The sequence below is a fragment of the Monodon monoceros genome, unplaced genomic scaffold (assembly GCF_005190385.1).
Source record: "Monodon monoceros isolate NGI ecotype Baffin Bay Population unplaced genomic scaffold, NGI_Narwhal_1 Super_Scaffold_17, whole genome shotgun sequence".
NCBI lineage: Eukaryota > Metazoa > Chordata > Mammalia > Artiodactyla > Monodontidae > Monodon > Monodon monoceros.
In genome coordinates, this window is record NW_021703773.1 from 4,136,945 (window position 1) to 4,153,888 (window position 16,944).

General features: G+C 40.1%; 1 protein-coding gene across 5 annotated transcripts in view; it reads right to left on the bottom strand.

Moving 5' to 3' along the window:
* Window positions 1-16,432, bottom strand: part of IDO2 (indoleamine 2,3-dioxygenase 2) — a 43,117-nt gene extending 26,685 nt beyond the window's left edge. For all 5 annotated transcript variants that reach the window (XM_029226219.1, XM_029226218.1, XM_029226217.1 and 2 more), the window contains exons 1-2: window positions 16,179-16,432; window positions 5,221-5,316 (exon numbers count right to left, since the gene is read on the bottom strand). In XM_029226219.1, the coding sequence (XP_029082052.1) occupies window positions 5,221-5,316; window positions 16,179-16,277 (195 nt within the window). In that variant the 5' untranslated portion in view covers window positions 16,278-16,432. The remainder of the gene's footprint in view (window positions 1-5,220; window positions 5,317-16,178) is intronic.
* Between the last annotated feature and the right edge of the window lie 512 nt (window positions 16,433-16,944).

Below are 16,944 nucleotides of genomic sequence, written 5' to 3' on the forward strand. Positions count from 1 at the left end.
CCATACGTGTAATTTTACATTTTCTATCAGCCACATTTTAAAAATAGCAAAATCCAAAAAAGCCCCAGGTGGAATTAGTTTTAATAACATTTTATCTAGGTCAATGTATGCAAAATGTTTACACGTAATCAATATTAAAAATATCGAGATTTTTACACTCTTTTTCTAGTAAGTCTTCAAAATCCAGCGAGTGTCTCACATGCCAACTTGTCCTGGCCACATTTCCACTGCTCAGTAGCCATGAGTGGCTACTGGCTACCTACAGTGCAGCCTCAAGGTAAAGGAATAAGGTCCCAAGATGTTCTGGGGTCACCTTCTATTTTTCCCTGCTCCGGATTTATAATCAGCTCTTTCTCCGAGAAGCCCCAGTTCCATTTATTGGAAAAGAGTTCCAATAAATGGACACTGGGTTTGCTCTTTGCTAGTGGGATGCCACTGTTTCTAGATCCCTCACAGTGGACAAAGCTAGGAAATGTGTGTGTGTGTTCTGTGTGTGTGTATACACGTATTATGTACACATACAATGTTTGTTTACCCATCTATATATCCACAAAATGTGTGTGTGTGTGTGTGTGTATATAGACATTTTAGTATCATATGTACATATGATGCTAAAATGCTAAACATGTCAGCCGTCTCCAACTCTTACCTGGTGTCACAGGTTGGTCTTATCTTTCCCCCCTTGCTAATTTATAACTTTCATCTCTGATGGTGAAATATTATCCACTATTCATTTACTTATTTATTCATCCTAACATTGGGTTGACCAAAAAGTTCGTTTGGTTTTAAGTACAAATAAAAGACATTTTTCATTTTCACGAAGAACTTGATCGAACAACATATTCACTAACCGAACGAACTTTTTGGCCAACCATATATATATATGTCACATGAATGGAATCATACAATATGTAGCCTTTTGGTTCTGACATGTTTCATTTAGCAAAATGTACTTGAGGTTCATCCACATGGTTGAATAAATCAGTAGCTTATTCATTTTTGTCACTGTATAGCGTTCCAATGTATGAATACGGGAGTCTTCGTTCAGACTGCTGTAACAAAGTACCATAGACTAGGTGGCTTATAAACAATGGAAATTTGATTCTTACAGTTTTGGAAGCTGAAAGTCCAAGATCAGGGTGCCAGCATGATTGGGTTCTGGTGAGAACCGTTCTGCTGTCTTCTTGCTTCATCCTCACGTGACAGCAGAAGAGGGCCAGAGAGTCCTGGGGTCACTTTTACAAGGGCATTCATCCCATTTATGAATATCCCATTCTACTTTCATGACCTAATTACCTTCTGTGTTGGTCAATTTGATGTGTCAACTTGACTGGGCTAAGGGATGCCCAGATACATTATTTTTGGGTGTGTCTTTGAGGATGTTTCCAGAAGAGATTCTGGAAGAGATTGGGAGACTGAGTAAAGCCCATCACCCTCACCAATTCGGGTGGCATCATCCACCCTGTTTAGGGCCTGAATAGAGCAGAAAAGTGGAAAAAGGGTGAATTTGCTCTCTGGTTGAGCTGGGACGGCCATCTTCCCCCATCAGCGCTCTTAGTCCTTGGATTTTCAGACTCGGACTGGCGATGACACCGCTGGCTCCTCTGGTTCTTGGCTTTCCTGGGCCTCCAACTTGCAGGTAGAAGGAAGACTGTGGGACTTCTCAGACTCCATAATCATGATCGTGCGAGTCAGTCGCTCCTCATAAATCTCCTTCTATATATCTCTGTATCTCCCATTGCTTCTGTTTCTTGGGAGAACCCTGACTAATACACCTCTCAAAGGCCCCAGCCCTGACAACATCATGTTGGGGATTAGGATTTCAACATATGAATTTGGGGACCACACACACATTCAGGCCGTTGTACTCAGTTTAACCATTCCCCTGTTGAGGGACATCTTGGTGGTTTCCGGTTTACGGGATCATTTACCCACAAGCTTTTCCAGGCACATAAATTTTCAGGTTATTTGGGTAAATACTCAGGAATGTGATTGCTGGGTCATAATGGTAAGTCGATGTTTGCCTTTAAAAGATTCTGCCAGACTATTCTGCATTCCCATCAGCAAGGTGAAGTAGAGTCTCTTTTGGTTTATAGCCTCACCAGGGTTTGATGTTGCCAGAGTTTTAAAAAAACGTTAGCTATTCAAATAGGTTTTAAATTGCCTCTTAGTACTTATTAACATAGATACATAGTCCTGTGTTTCTCTGTAAGTCACCTAGTTTCATTTTTCTTCCTTCCTGATTAAGACTTGCAAAACCTTCCTCTTATTCTACAAACTCTGAAGTTTCACCAGGATATCTATGGGTGGTCCCCCGCCCCCATTGTCCTTCTGATAGAAATACTCCAATCTTTCATAAGAGCTGAAAAATTCTGTTTTTATGCATTTAAAGCTTTGCTTTTTCTTCGCCCACACTAGTCTACTTGTGGGACTTCTGTTTTGTGGAATTTAGATCATCCATTTCTCTTTTTCATATACTTTTATTTTTCTGATGCTGGCATTTAATTTTTGCTTTCTGCTTTATAAAACCGTTTCAAGGAAGTCCCTAAATCACCATTATTTTTCTATAATCAATGTTTCCCTCATTTATTCGGGTCGCTATTGAGCTTTTTGTTTATTTCTTTGCTTTCCAATAGTTCCTTTTACCGAGCAACTTTATTGATTTTTATGGAGTACATATACTGAAGACATTAATGCAATTTTTAAAAGCACTGATCTCATCTTTTGGCTTCTGTCGGAGACCAAATGTCCTGTGTCTCCCTCATCCTTCTTGACTTGCTTATTCTCTTCATATCGTTTGGTCATTTGGGGTTATCCATTCGTGTTCAGGAATGGAGGCCAGGGTTATCAGAATTAGTAACTAATAGAGCTTCCCTTATCATGTTTCCAGAATACTCCTGAGCTTCCTCTCGTGAGTTTCCCGTGAGTCCACCAGCTGTCTGTAGTGTTTTGTCCCAGAGGGCTGGAGAAGGGGGACCCTTCCTGGAAGAAGGTGGTTGAGTCTAAGCCAGTTAACAAGTTTTTGTCTGTCTTGTTTTGTTTTTTACTAACCTACGGATAGGGGCCTTGGGGGCTTTCTAAGAGTAAGGTGGTTGGCCTGGAGGTACTGTGAGATTAGAAGTGCAAATTCACTTTCTGTCTTGTCTGTGCCAAGTAAAGGCCGCAAGAGGACAAATGTCTTAGTCTGTAGCTCTATGTGTGGTCCTGGAAGCCACAGTATTTGCTTCTCATGACGGTTTTCCAATGGATTCAGTCTCCATCTGTGGTGGTGAAGTCTAAAGAGTGGTTTTATCCAGTTAGTTGTTTAGAACTAATTAGAAGCATAGGGAATGGCCACGGATGTTATATTAGTTTCCTAGGGCTGCCCCAAAGAAGGAACACAACAGAAGTTTATGCTCTCACAATTCTGGGAGATGCAAGTCTGAAATTAAGGTGTTTGTTCTTTCTGGAGGCTCTCGGGGGAGAATCTGTTCCCTGTTTCAGTCCAAGTTTCAGGTGGTTGCCAGCAACTCTTGGGATACTTTAAGGGCCTGTAGATGCATCACTCCAGTCTCTGCCTCTATCTCCACATGATGTTCTAACCTGTGTATCTGTGTGTCTGTGTCCAAATTCCCTTCTTGCTCTAAGCATGCCAGTCCTAGCGAAGTTAGAGTGCACCCTAATACAACACACATGACCTAATTTAACTTGATGACATCTGAGATGGGAGAGGGAGCCCCGGGGGTCTTCTTTTTGCTTTGGTTGAATGCTTGGCATGGGTACAATAGACTCATTTCTGGATCTGATATAATTTGATTAATATGGTACGAAAGTCCTTAAGGGTTTTATTCCATCATTTCTCTTGTTTTCCCTCACTCAGATATCTCCCTTTTTCTTCTTTTTGTATTTCTTTGGTCATTTTAATGAGACTTTAGGCAGCAGGAAAATAAATTCTTAGGCTTAGTTTCCCATCTTCATGGACACTGAAGACAGTGTCTTACATCTCTTACAAGGTTTTAAACCTTGTGCTTGCACTTAGCAGGCATTCCATAAGTATTTTTAAATGAATTTGTAATTATAGACATGAAATATGCATAAGTCAGTGAAGGAGAATTTTGGAGGGGAAAACCTCTTATATGTCTAAAATCACATGGCACGCCAATTGGTGAGATTAAAACAGATGGAGAAGAGACGAGAGGGAAGTGTAAATATAAATATCGAACACTGTTGTGTGGCAGGAAATACAAAAGCACTATTGCAAAAGTCATTTAGTTTTCACAACAATTCTAGGGGCCCCGAATTTCTCCCATTTTATAAATATGGAAACAGAATAAGTAACTCGTTAAGTCAAAGTTTATAGCGACTAAGTGATAAAACCAAGAGTCCAACTCAGGTCCTCCTGAGTCAAATCTGTGTTCTTCCTATAACACCTTCTTCTTATTCCTGTGGGGTCATGTCAGTTCTCCCACCGTTCCTTACATAATTTGGGGAAACATTGCTCATCTTGTCTCATATGTGGCATTTACAGACTTATCAATGATTTCTGAAGAATCTGCCAACCCTGACTTTATAACTGGGAAAGTCTCTTGACTCAACTATTCTGTGAAACGCCAACAGTAAATCAATGTGGCTTCACTCATGGGGAGGGGAGCCCTGACCATGTGGCTTGGCATGAGGGCACTGAGAATTTTCACACCTGTCCTTCCCCAGCTAGGTCTTATTTATCAGTTTCCTGACACTTCTCAACCAGACTGTCTTTCTTTTTTAAACACATGCTTGTTGAGTGCCCAGGAGCTGTTCTGTGCAGGCTCTGGAAATTTTAGGGAAACACACTTGTCATACCAGAAGCAAGTGTCATTCTGCTCATCATGAAGGGTGAGATAGTTTTAGTTTTGTGGATAAACTCAACAGCAGTGATTGGTCAGCTGACCCACTTCCACAATGCTGAAAAAGGAAAATGGTGTGAGGATGAAAATAGGGTAGTGAGAAGGGGTTAAGGAGAAGAATACAAAACGTTTGGGGCTTCCCTGGTGGCGCAGTGGTTGAGAGTCCGCCTGAGGATGGCGGGGACACAGGTTCGTGCCCCCGGTCCGGGAAGATCCCACATACCGCGAAGCGGCTGGGCCCGTGAGCCATGGCCGCTGAGCCTGCGCGTCCGGAGCCTGTGCTCCGCAACGGGAGAGGCCACAACAGTGAGAGGCCCGCGTAGCGCAAAAAAAAAAAGAATACAAAACGTTTTACCTCGTTCACTTGAGCTCGAAGCTGGTGACTCCCAATCAAGTGAGGCAGTCGGTTGGCAATTTCCATCCAAGGTCTATAGTGATCAGGGAGCTCTTTCTGCATTGAAAAAATAAAAATGTCTCCGTATTTTAGACCTCTCTGGGAAGCAGCTTCGTGTAGTAGCTGTTTTCAGATTTCAGTCTTAAGGCAGAATTCAGGTCAATTCCATTCAACAAATACTGAGAATTCACCATCTGCTGTACCCTATGCTAGGCACTGCAGATACACAGGTGACTAAAATACAGTCCTTGTGGTGAGGGAGCATATGGTCTAGTAAGGATAAATAAAATGTAATCAGACATACCCAATGCGGTATAATATGTTCAATTAAGGATATGTGTAAGCGTAACAACCAGCTGAAGAGGAAGTCGTTAATTCCATAAACTGTGCTAGGGAATTAAAGGGAAGTGTTCATAGAAATATGATAGTTGGGGCCAGTAGTAGGGTCTGAAAGTGACTTTTCTAGGTGGAACTTTTAAGATGGGAAGCCAGTGAAACAGAGGAGATAGTGGATAAATAGAGATAACTGTGCTTCTTGGGATTACAGATGATTCAGTGTCACTAGAATATAAAGTTCAAGAGAAAGGATGATGGAAGATTTGACCAGAAAATCAGATCAAATATGCTTTTTATTGACTATATAAGAACTTTATTTTTTATGTATGTTGGTGACATGATTCAATCTGAATTTTAGGAAGATAACTTTGCTTTGGGATTTTAAGGTATAAAGTCAGATTAGGAAACCTTTGAAATACTGTCTGAAAATTAAGCTTAGGCAATGGCAGTGAATTTGGAAAGGAGAAGGTATGTATTCCAAAATATTTGGAAAATAAAATTGAAATAATTAAATTTAGGGGCAGGGATGGGGCTAAAGGTGAGGTGATCCCTAGCCCAATAGCACAGTTTATTTGCCCACTCTGGGTCGTTGGTTTAGCCAAGAAGAACACAGGTTGGATTTCAGCAGCCCTGACTCTATCCCAAGAAATGGCAAACTGCAGCAAACTACACTCGTAAATAAGCTTTTATTAGGACACAGCCAAGTTCATTTGTTTCCACATTGTCTACAGTGGCTGTCACTTTACAATGGCAGAGTTGCATAATGGCAACGGAGATCATATGGTCTGCAAAGCTTAAAATATTTACTATTTGACCCTTTACAGGAAAAGTTTGCCAACTCGTGACCTGTCCCCAGGGTCTGGGCCTCCTTTTACAGAGTACAGTCTGCAAGACTGAAATGTTGTGTCTCTGGGTTAAGAAGGAGAGGCGGTGAGGATGATTTCCATGTTTCTGAATCAGATGACTGAATGAATTGTTGAGAAGACAGACTGAAACAGAAATCCAGGTGGAAGTCAAAGAGAGGACATACAATAGTGAATTTGTTTTTACATATGTCCAACCTAAAATATCTGTGGAATGTCAAGATATGGCTATGTACTCGGCAGCTGGATGTACAGTTGGAAGCTCAGGAGAGAATTAATATTAGAAATATACAATCGGGAGGCATCACGGTAGTGCAAATTCTGCATTGTGGTAAAAACCACAAGTGGGTACAAGACCATTCGGGAGAAGTTGCCAAGTGGAAGGAGAAGGCTTAGATCAGCGCCCTGGGGGGATACTTACAAGGCAGGCAGAGGAACCGAATCCAGCACAAAAAGACATGTATAGAGGCTAAATGAGCCAGAAGAGAATCACCCTATGGAAGCCAAGACATTAGAGGATCTCTCGGAAGCAGGGATTCATCAGATGGCCAAATGCATCATTTAAGTGAGGATACCCCTTTGGAAGACAAAACTAAAGAGTCGCTAATATATCAATATATACACCAGTCTTTCCATGTATATGGCATAGAAATTCAGGTCAGGGTCATGGAAACAGGGTTCAAATTTTAGTGTGCTGAGGAGGGAAGAAAACAGAGATTGGAAATGTGAATTACTTTTTTGGGAGAGCCATAAGCCGTCACAAGGCGACAGTTTGTGTTTGAGAGCTGTTCCCACTTTCGAATGGTAAACTTGAGCGGTTTACAGCCTGCTAGTGTAAGAGGCGGAGATTGAAGAGAAAGGAGAGAGGGAATAATTAAAAGTAAAGGGTCGTGAGGAAGAGGAGGAGGAGAGGAAGAGCCCAAATGCAGCGCCTGGCTGCGAAGAGCTGGAAGGAGAAAGTCTGGAGTTTGAGGGATTCATTTCTTATGAACTCAATTTCTCCACAAATGGTGAAGATTCAGGTTACATGACTTGGGGAGAGGGGTGGGTGTTCAATTAATTATCGGAGGGAAGGGAAGAGGAAATTAAACATAAACATGCAAACAACATAATATATTGCAATATAGAATATGTGTATTATAATACACTATAATGACTTTCAAAACCCAGGGAAGTTTGAAAACTATAAGTTTGGAGTGCTGTAGATCTGTAAGTTACCAATAAGTCACTTGCTGGAGATCCTCTGTCTCTCAGACTCTAAAATAAAACTGGGTGAATCTAACATCCAATACACAATCTTTGAAAATTATAGACTTTATTTAATCCTCTGCTTCCTATCTTTGCCCCTGAATCAATTTACGACAAATTGGGCACCCTTTACTAGCTTTCCCAACAAATCAAATTACACCAAACATCATAATTTAACATTTTTAATATAGATATTGTGCAGGAGGGGGAGATTTTACCCTCTACTCCTCTTGAGTTCTTGTGTCAGGAGTCAATAAAATTGACACAAAACAGATTAACAGGAGAAAAAGAAAGAAATTTTAGTTTGTGCGTACAGAGGTCTCATAGAAATGGGACCTAAGAAGTGGCCAAAGCAGGCTTTTATACTTTGTAGACACAGAGACAATAAATCTGTGAGGAGTGGACAAGACAAAGAGACTTAGGCTTCAGGTGCTTATCTAAACAGAGTTTGGTCTTGGGGTCGTCAATTAAAGAAGTAACAGGGTTTTATTTATTCAGGCTTCTCGGCTTGAATTCCCTACCTCTGGTGGTAAGGGTGTCCTATCTCCAGATGCGTGGAGGGTACCTTTCATAGGAGAGATTTATTTCCTGCTTTTAGGGAGTCAGAGAAGAGGGTCAAATTTCCTCTTAAATTGACTGTTTCTTAAGTAACTTTCACCCAAAATAATCAATATGCATTGAGGCATATTCATGGGTGACTTGCCCCGGGCCCCAACAATACAGATATTCACAAAGAGGAAATCACACCGTTCTCCTCATGCATTCCGCATCCAGTACCTCAGCTTCTGAAGGTAGAGTCCACTATGCTCCCCTACTCTTCTCCCAGAGAGAACATTTATAAGCATAATGGTATAATTTTCCCTAGCAGTGCTCAGCGGTAGTGCAGAATTGAAGAAAGCCGCTAATTGACCCGAGTTTGGGGATGTACAGAGCAGTGGCCCAGCTGAGAATGCTCGCGCACATAAAGGCAGAGAGATTTATGGTAAACTGACTCTGAACTGGCAACTTGTTTTTCTTCTCATCTATATGATGCGTACGTTTTATGAACAAAAACTGAATGCAGCTACAGAGACAAAGGAATATAATATTTATAAAAGAAAATCACAGAAGCAGACTCATAGTATTCAGAACCCCTTTTAAAGTGGGTTTGAAGAAAAGCTGTAACTAAATCTGTCCTTCCTTCTTTGATGCCTAGAGAGGGGATCATATTCTGAGAATTAAATTAGAGCATCCTGGAGAATTCCCTGGCAATCTAGTGGTTATGACTTGGCACTTTCACTGCGGTGGCCCAGTTTCCATCCCTGTTTGGGGAACTACGGTCCTGCAAGCCATGATGAATAGCCAAAAAAAAAAAAAAAAAAAAATTAAAGCATCTTGGATTTCTGCTTCCTGGCTTGCATGGGAATCCTTAAATACTACATTTTGCCTCAATCTAAGCAGCGCTCTATTCTTGAATATCTCTTTTTCTTTCCCCTTAGATTCCTAGAGGCTTCTTTTCCTTCCTTCTTCTCTTCATCCTCTCCCTTCTTTCAACAGTTCTAGTCTTTGGACTCTGGTATCACCCCACAAATGTAAGAAAACCATGAGCTTTGAGAACCTCTGGGCTCTCCGAGTGTGGTTCCCATCCAGCAGCATCAGCATGATGTGGAAACTTGTTAGACATGCAAATTCTCGGGCTCTACCCCAGACGTACTGAACCTGAAACCAGCTGCCTGTGCTTTAGCAAGTCCTGTAGGTGAAGCTAATGTACCCCAAAGTTTGAAAACCACTGATGTGGGGACCTCAAAGGAAAGGGAGAAAGGATTTTAAAGCTAGGTCATAATCCATTAAAAATGTATTCACCCTAAGTGTCCATCGACAGATGAATGGATAAAGAAGATGTGGCACATATATACAATGGAATATTACGCAGCCATAAAAAGGAATGAAATTGAGTTATTTGTAGTGAGGTGGACGGACCTAGAGTCTGTCATACAGAGTGAAGTAAGTCAGAAAGAGAAAAACAAATGCCATATGCTAACAAACATATATGGAATCTAAAAAATGGTTCTGATGAACCTAGGGGCAGGACAGGAATAAAGATGCAGACGTAGAGAATGGACTTGAGGACACGGGGAGGGGAAGGGTAAGCTAGAACGAAGTGAGAGAGTGGCATGGACATATATACACTACCAAGTGTAAAATAGATAGCTAGTGGGAAGCAGCCGCATAGCACGGGGAGTTCAACTCGGTGTTTTGTGACCACCTAGAGGGGTGGGATAGGGAGGGTGGGAGGGAGACACAAGAGGGAGGGGATATGGGAATATATGTATATGTATAGCTGATTCACTTTGTTATACAGCAGAAACTAACACACCATTGTAAAGCAATTATACTCCAATAAAGATGTTAAAAAATAAAATGTACCCACCCTTTCAATGGGATTTTCCTCTAGAGACTGAATAAAATATTGAATTATGTTACTTACTTTTTGATTGCCAGATTTTGTTTTAAGTTACAGTATGGGGGGACAGGATCAGCTGACGAGTTTTTCACTAAATAGCACCCCTTTTGGTATTAGTTAATACTTATCTATCACATCTATTTCAAAACCTATATACAATTTCAATATTCTGTTAATGAATATTGGTAATTGCTTACAATTTTCCACTATCATTAACAAGTTTGAAAGAGTCATCCTTATACATGTGTTTTTAGATGTTTTCTCATTATTAGGACAAATTTATAAATGTGGATTTACTGGATTAAAGATTTTGCACATGGAAAGGTTAAGAGCTACTTCTTGGTTTTCTTACAGAAAAGTTACGTGAATTTATAATCACATTTATAGTATGTAATATATAATGGGAGTGCCAGTTTATTTATGATTCTAACAACAGAGCATCACCAAACTTTTTTGTTATTTTTAAAGATATAATATGTATTATCTGCACTAAAATTCTATAATTATTTCAATATTTAATAACAATAAAATAACCACCCAAAAATATACCTTTCATAGAAATGATTAAAATAATGTAATCAATAATTATGGCAAGACAGTCAAAAAGCACAAAATTTATAAAGTGGAAAGTAAAATTATTCTTATTCTCATCTAGCAATGATGACCCTTGGAAGTTTGAGTGGTTTTCCAGAAATTTTGTATGCTATCATTTTATTGTTTACATTTACATTTCTGTGATTATTAATGAGTTTGAATATCTTGTCATGCTTTGGTCATTGCGTTTTGTGTGCGGGTGTGCAATGCCATTCACACCAGGGTAGTCAAATGAACCAACATTTTCATTTATGCCATTGGGTTTTCGATGATGCTTAGAAATTTCTTCCCATCCCAATATCGTTTCTGTTAGAGAATTTCTAGTTTAATTGTTGGTGCTTACACCTTTCATCTGCCTACGCTTGTGCTGTGAGTTAGGAGAGATTATCTCATTATTTCCATTTCAAAATAGAGGAGGTTCAAGCCAGAGAAGTTTTATAACTTTCCCGAGTTTACACATCTGGTCAGTGGTCAGGTCAAACCTCTTCTGACTCAGAGTTCAGTGTACTTTCCAGTACCTCCTGAGAGTAAACACATGGAGAATGGTGACTGCGGAGGTGGTTAGTACAAGGGGACAAGAAATCGAAAGAAACTTTACATGTTTTTCTTCCCCTCATTCCAATAATCAGAAGACCCAGAAGTGGGATGGACACAAATAATAAAATCTATGACCTTCTTTTCTATTTTTTCAGTTTCCTATTTTATGTTATTCTTTTTCTGCACTTTTGTATCTGTCAAGGTACAATTTTCAAAAAGTTAAAAAAAAATGACTCGTGCAAATATGGAACGTGTGTCCAAAATATATTTAGTTTATTCATGAGGAACTCAGCAGGATGGTCCAGTTGATTCAAAAGCACTTGATAAACTGAAGTGTTTAGAGTTTTGAAAAGAAGAATGTTAAAATTAAATTGCTAAGGTAAAGACACGGTAATTGGTTAATGTCCTATATGGCAGAACAATCACAAGCTTTAGGGTTTTATTTTCTACTCGGCGGAAATCACTGGCAGCTCTTTTGAACAAAAGTCTGCAAGGTAACGTGCAGCTTCAGAGATTCGGTCCGAATCAACAGTAAGCGGCATGTCGAGAAAGGAGCATCCCTTAGGTAATTCAGTAATCTTAAGGTGAGACTGTTTAGTTAGACAGGGCTCCGGATGGTACTAAATAAAACTCAGCCCTCCTTTTGCTCTGTTTTGGATTATTCTTCTCAACACATTTATAATCTAGAAAAGAACACACTTTAAAAAAAATAATGTATTTTATAGAAACAATAAACTGTATTAGCACGGATTAAGTTAATGAAACCAGCTTCTGGTTAAGAAAATAGCACAGAAAGTTTAAAAAATGAAAGTTTAAGTGAAATTAAAGCCGGCGAACATCAACAAAGGAAGTTGGGTGACAATATTATGATCATAAAAATTAGAATGTAAACTATGGGACAGAGTAGAATGTGAAGGAGAGGGTTTTAAGTGAAATAAAAGACAAGTTTCAATGGAAGGAGGCTGGTGTGTCATTGCTGCAAACTAAAGAGGAGAAAGATATTAGATGACTTTGAAGAGACGGGTAAGCAGCATGAGAGGGCCTTGGAGGCTACACTAAAACCTAGGATTTTGTTCCAAAGAGCGGAGTGATGTGATTTGATTTTTGTTTTAAAGGGTCACTCTGACTGCCATGCGGAGACTGTACTATGGCAAGAGGGGAAATAAGAAGACGGGTTACAAGGCAATAGTCCAGGGAGAAATAGTGGTGGACTGGACTAGGGTGGAAAAGAGAAAGGTGGGCAGCTAAAAGACAGTTTTCAGAGACAGGGCTGAACTCCTTAATTATCACATGAGTCATTTGAGAATAGTGAAGATCACTGTGAGACTCAAATGGGAAATGTGCAGTTAACACAAGGCCTAGTACAAAGTGAGCACCTATTAAATAATAAGTACTACTCTTATTATATATTATAAGAAGGTTACCATAGGAAATAAGAAAAACTCCATTCTTAATGAAATACAGGAGAATGCTATCAATAAATTTTGCTAATACCTTGAAAATCTGAATTAAAACCATTGCTTCTCTCAAGTGCTTTGAATTACTACAGGAGATTATATATGACTTTATTTTTCCTAAATCGTTGCTTGGCCGCTATACAGAACAAGGTTCCCAGCATCCCGATTCCTTTTCTTCTGCTCCATGGCACCCTTACAATTTGTTTTTGTTTTGTTTTTCCCTTTCCCTTGTTTTTGTAGTTAAACTACTTCCAAGCTCTTCTCACTGTTTCTCATAGTTATGACACCTTTCTTTCCACAAACAACCTCCTACGTGTAGCCCCTCAGCCCTCACCTGGACCTTCACTGTCCTTTACGTATTCTGTCGTTTTCAAGTACCAAGCTAGTTAGGCTAGAGGTTCTGAATTAACTCCTGGCTGGGGTTCTGGCATCAGTAATTTTTAAGCTTCCCAGCCAATTTTGATATGTAGTTCAGGAACCATTGCTGGAACCCACCCTGCCCTTAACCTTCTGCTAGGAATATATTCACACACCAGGGCATTGTTGCTTACCAGACGCATGAAATCCAAATTCCTGAGCCTAACGTTTGAGTTCCCTTGGTCTCACTCCAATCTAATCTCCTGCTATAAACTCTCTTGGTTCCTCCCTTCCTGCCAAGCAAATTTCCTCACATTCTTTATGTCTAAAGAAAAATTACTCCTCACCCACGCACCAACCCAAACACACGTACACAACAGACACACGATCTGGCAAGGGATTTCTGTGGCTTCCTTATGGACATAGGTCTGAAAGGTATACATTTTCCTCACTGAAACATTAGACCCTGGAGGTGTTTGAGAGTTTATAGAAACAGTGGGATGGAGTACTTGAAACCAAGTCAGACCCTTCCCCCAAAGCCAGAATGATTGCTTATTCATTAGTTTGACTGTGTTTTCTTTTCTTTTTTGTTATTATTAAAAATCAGAACCGTTTCCGATATTTGTTAGCTTTAGTCATAAAAATGCTATTAGAAATAGCATACAGATTGGTCCAATATCCATAAAATCATTGAAATATAACAAAATATTTACTACCTGTGGTACATGATGACACTCACATGCTTTAAGTATTTATGGTAAACAACCAATCTTGCTAAAAGAGTATGTTTGGGCTCATTGACATGAAGGAATAGCCGGCCCATCACTTACCTAAAGGCAAACAAATCCTACTCATGCCCTTAGCAAAGTCAGCGGCTCATATTTCACAATTTGTGATCTATTGCGACACCACTGTTATCCGATGACGGGTGATAGATTCTCTCCTGATCAGTTGAGTAAGCTGAGGCAGATTCTGGTGTAAACTCTCTTCCCTTTCCTCTTCCCAGAAAGGGAGATGTTTAAAATTCTTCCACAAGTGAGAGAAAATTAAAACTGAAACAAAGAATCGCATTCTTTAGAACTCTGACACCTGACTGTGAGAGTAGGCCCAGTTTGCCAGGAAATTCTGAGCTCCAGAATGGAAATTTCTTCTAAGGAGTATCCATCAACCAAACTACAGGGCAGATAGAGTCCTGTGTTTTCTCAGAAAGTCACAAACACTTGATGTTCCTCTTGTTTCCCGTCTGGTTTTCTTATGTATAAGAAAGGAAACAGCAAAGAAAGGAACACAATCATGGTGGCCCTATCCAATGTTTACAGACTTTTAAATATTATTTTTCTCAGCTCAGTGTATATATTTAATCCCAATAAGAGAGTGTTGGCCTGTTGACAGACTCTTCCTTGTGAACTAGGGATGATGGAAATATTCCTGAATCAAGTTATACACACAGAATGGAATTTTGAATAAGCACTGGACTGAGGGTTGTGCAAACTAGCTTCTATCCTTCCACTGGATTTATGGAAGTGCTTTCATACTCCATAGCAATCCAGTGGCGGGGGGGGGGGCACTAAATCTCTCCAAGTACATGTGAAAACTGAGGGTCAGGCAATGCTGGTGGTTCATTCTAGGTCACAAGAGTTAGTAAGTGAAACTTAGGGTGACTAAATAATTCTGTTTTGCCCAGGACTTCCCTGGTTTACCATGGAAAGTCCTGCATCTTGGAATCCCCTTCGGCCTGTAGCAAATGGACATTCTTGATCACCCTAGTGGCAGGGTCAGAGAACACAGCCCAGTGTTCTGGGCCACAGCCCTCCTCTGCATAGCACCCTAGAGTCATTACTTTTAATGCTCAAGTTACTTGCAGATCTGTGACTTGGTCTCACAACTAGCAGCTCTACAGAGGGCTTTGGGGATCAGCAGATAGATCCTATCTTCGTTTAATTCTTCTATTCACACTCAGAAGAAGGTATTCCACAAAAGCTCCTTAAATGCCAGATCACTCATCACAGTTAAACCCCCTATTAGACCCCTAGAAGGAAAAACTGGATCTAATAAACGGTTGCAGTGATTGTAACTTTGGATCCCTAGATTCTTAGCTGAGTAGGCTTGGCCCTTATTTAGAATGTAGTAGAAAAAAGACGTCAAGGGTCCTGAGTACTACTTCTGCTTTTTCCAGTAATATAACTTTGGGCAAGAACCTTTGGCCTTCAGCTATGGTTTCTAAGGACTCTTGCAGTTTTGACGTTCTAGACCTGACCATTAAAGTGTTGAAAAGGAATTGCATTACAGGTTGAGCTTTAAGAACAATGAAGAAAGAGGTACTGGGGCTTCCCTGGTGGCGCAATGGTTAAGAAGCCGCCTGCCAACACAGGGGACACGGGTTCGAGCCCTGGTCCAGGAAGATCCCACATGCCATGGAGCAACAAAGCCCATGCACCACAACTACTGAGCCTGTGCGCCACAACTACTGAAGCCCACACACCTAGAGCCTGTGCTCCGCAACAAGAGGAGCCACCGCAATGAGAAGCCCGCGCACCTAAACGAAGACCCAAGGCAGCCAAAAATAAATTAATAAATTAAAAAATAAAAAGAAATAGGTACTGTTTGTCCTTGAAGGTTCTTTCCTCTTCTCAGCAATTTCTGTGAATATCTAATCCCTCCTACGAAACTCGAACACAGCCAGGGTCCCTTGTGTTCTCTTTTCTCTCCCACTAGCAAGTCAAGATAAACTGATTTACTCATTTAATTGATCTTTATCTAAATTCTCTCTCTTTATCTCTCTCTCTCTCTTTTTTTTTTTTTTTTTGATAACTTCACATTTGCTCATGAATTTGCTGGAATGATTGACAATCCATTAAAAAAAAAACTGACATTAAAACATTCCATTTGCTCTATCCCCTGCTGTAGCGGTCACTTCTCCTTTGTTAGTAATCACACTGTACCTTATTTGAATTATCTGTCCCAAATCAATGGCTTGGCATTTATATTGCATCTCTCTTAATGACCACATCAATTAAACAAACAAACACCCAAGTCAGCATCTCAAGAAACCTATACTGACCTGCTTTAAGACCCTATCCTTACCAGAGGATTTGGAAGAAGAAAGCCATAATCTTCAGAAATATGAAATCTTCCTAAAGTCAAAGATGGTGCTGTCTTCAAATTCTGACTCTGAGGCTCCATAATTTTGTTTGAAGTATCTGCGCAGAGGCTGCTGCTAAAGAGACAACTGCTCCAAATACATCAAAGACCCGGGGTAAGGGAGCTTCAAAACAGCATCTCTTCCTCGCAGTAAGCTGTACAGTTGTCTCGGGAACAGGGGAGAACCTTGCTCTCAGGTTGAATTCCACACTGCCATAGACTTTCTCTGACATAAGGCTGAGTAAATTATTAAAGACTGCTGATTAAAACAAACAGGCAAACAAGATCACCTCGGGAGGGGGAGAAACTCCTTTCTTTTCATATATGTGAATATAAGAAGATTGATTTTAAACCCAGAGACAAATCTGTTCTATTTTAGGAAATGGGAAATGTTTTGGCTGTGGATGATCCCAAACACCCCGACGGGAACCTGGTCCATGATAAACTTTGACAACTGGATCTTTATTTCAAAGGTGTAAACTATTTAAACTAGAAGTTAGTTACATTCAGATATTTCGGTGGATTGGCCATGGGTAGAGTGGGAATGAGGACTCTAAACGCACATCAGACCCTCAGAAGTGTTCTGCACGTATTTGAACAGTGTATTGTAAAGATTATTATTGCTTTTAATTTTAATTAAATTAATATTTAAATTAATTAATTAAGAAATATTATTGTTTTTGAAACCTTCCATGACATTAAAGGAGAA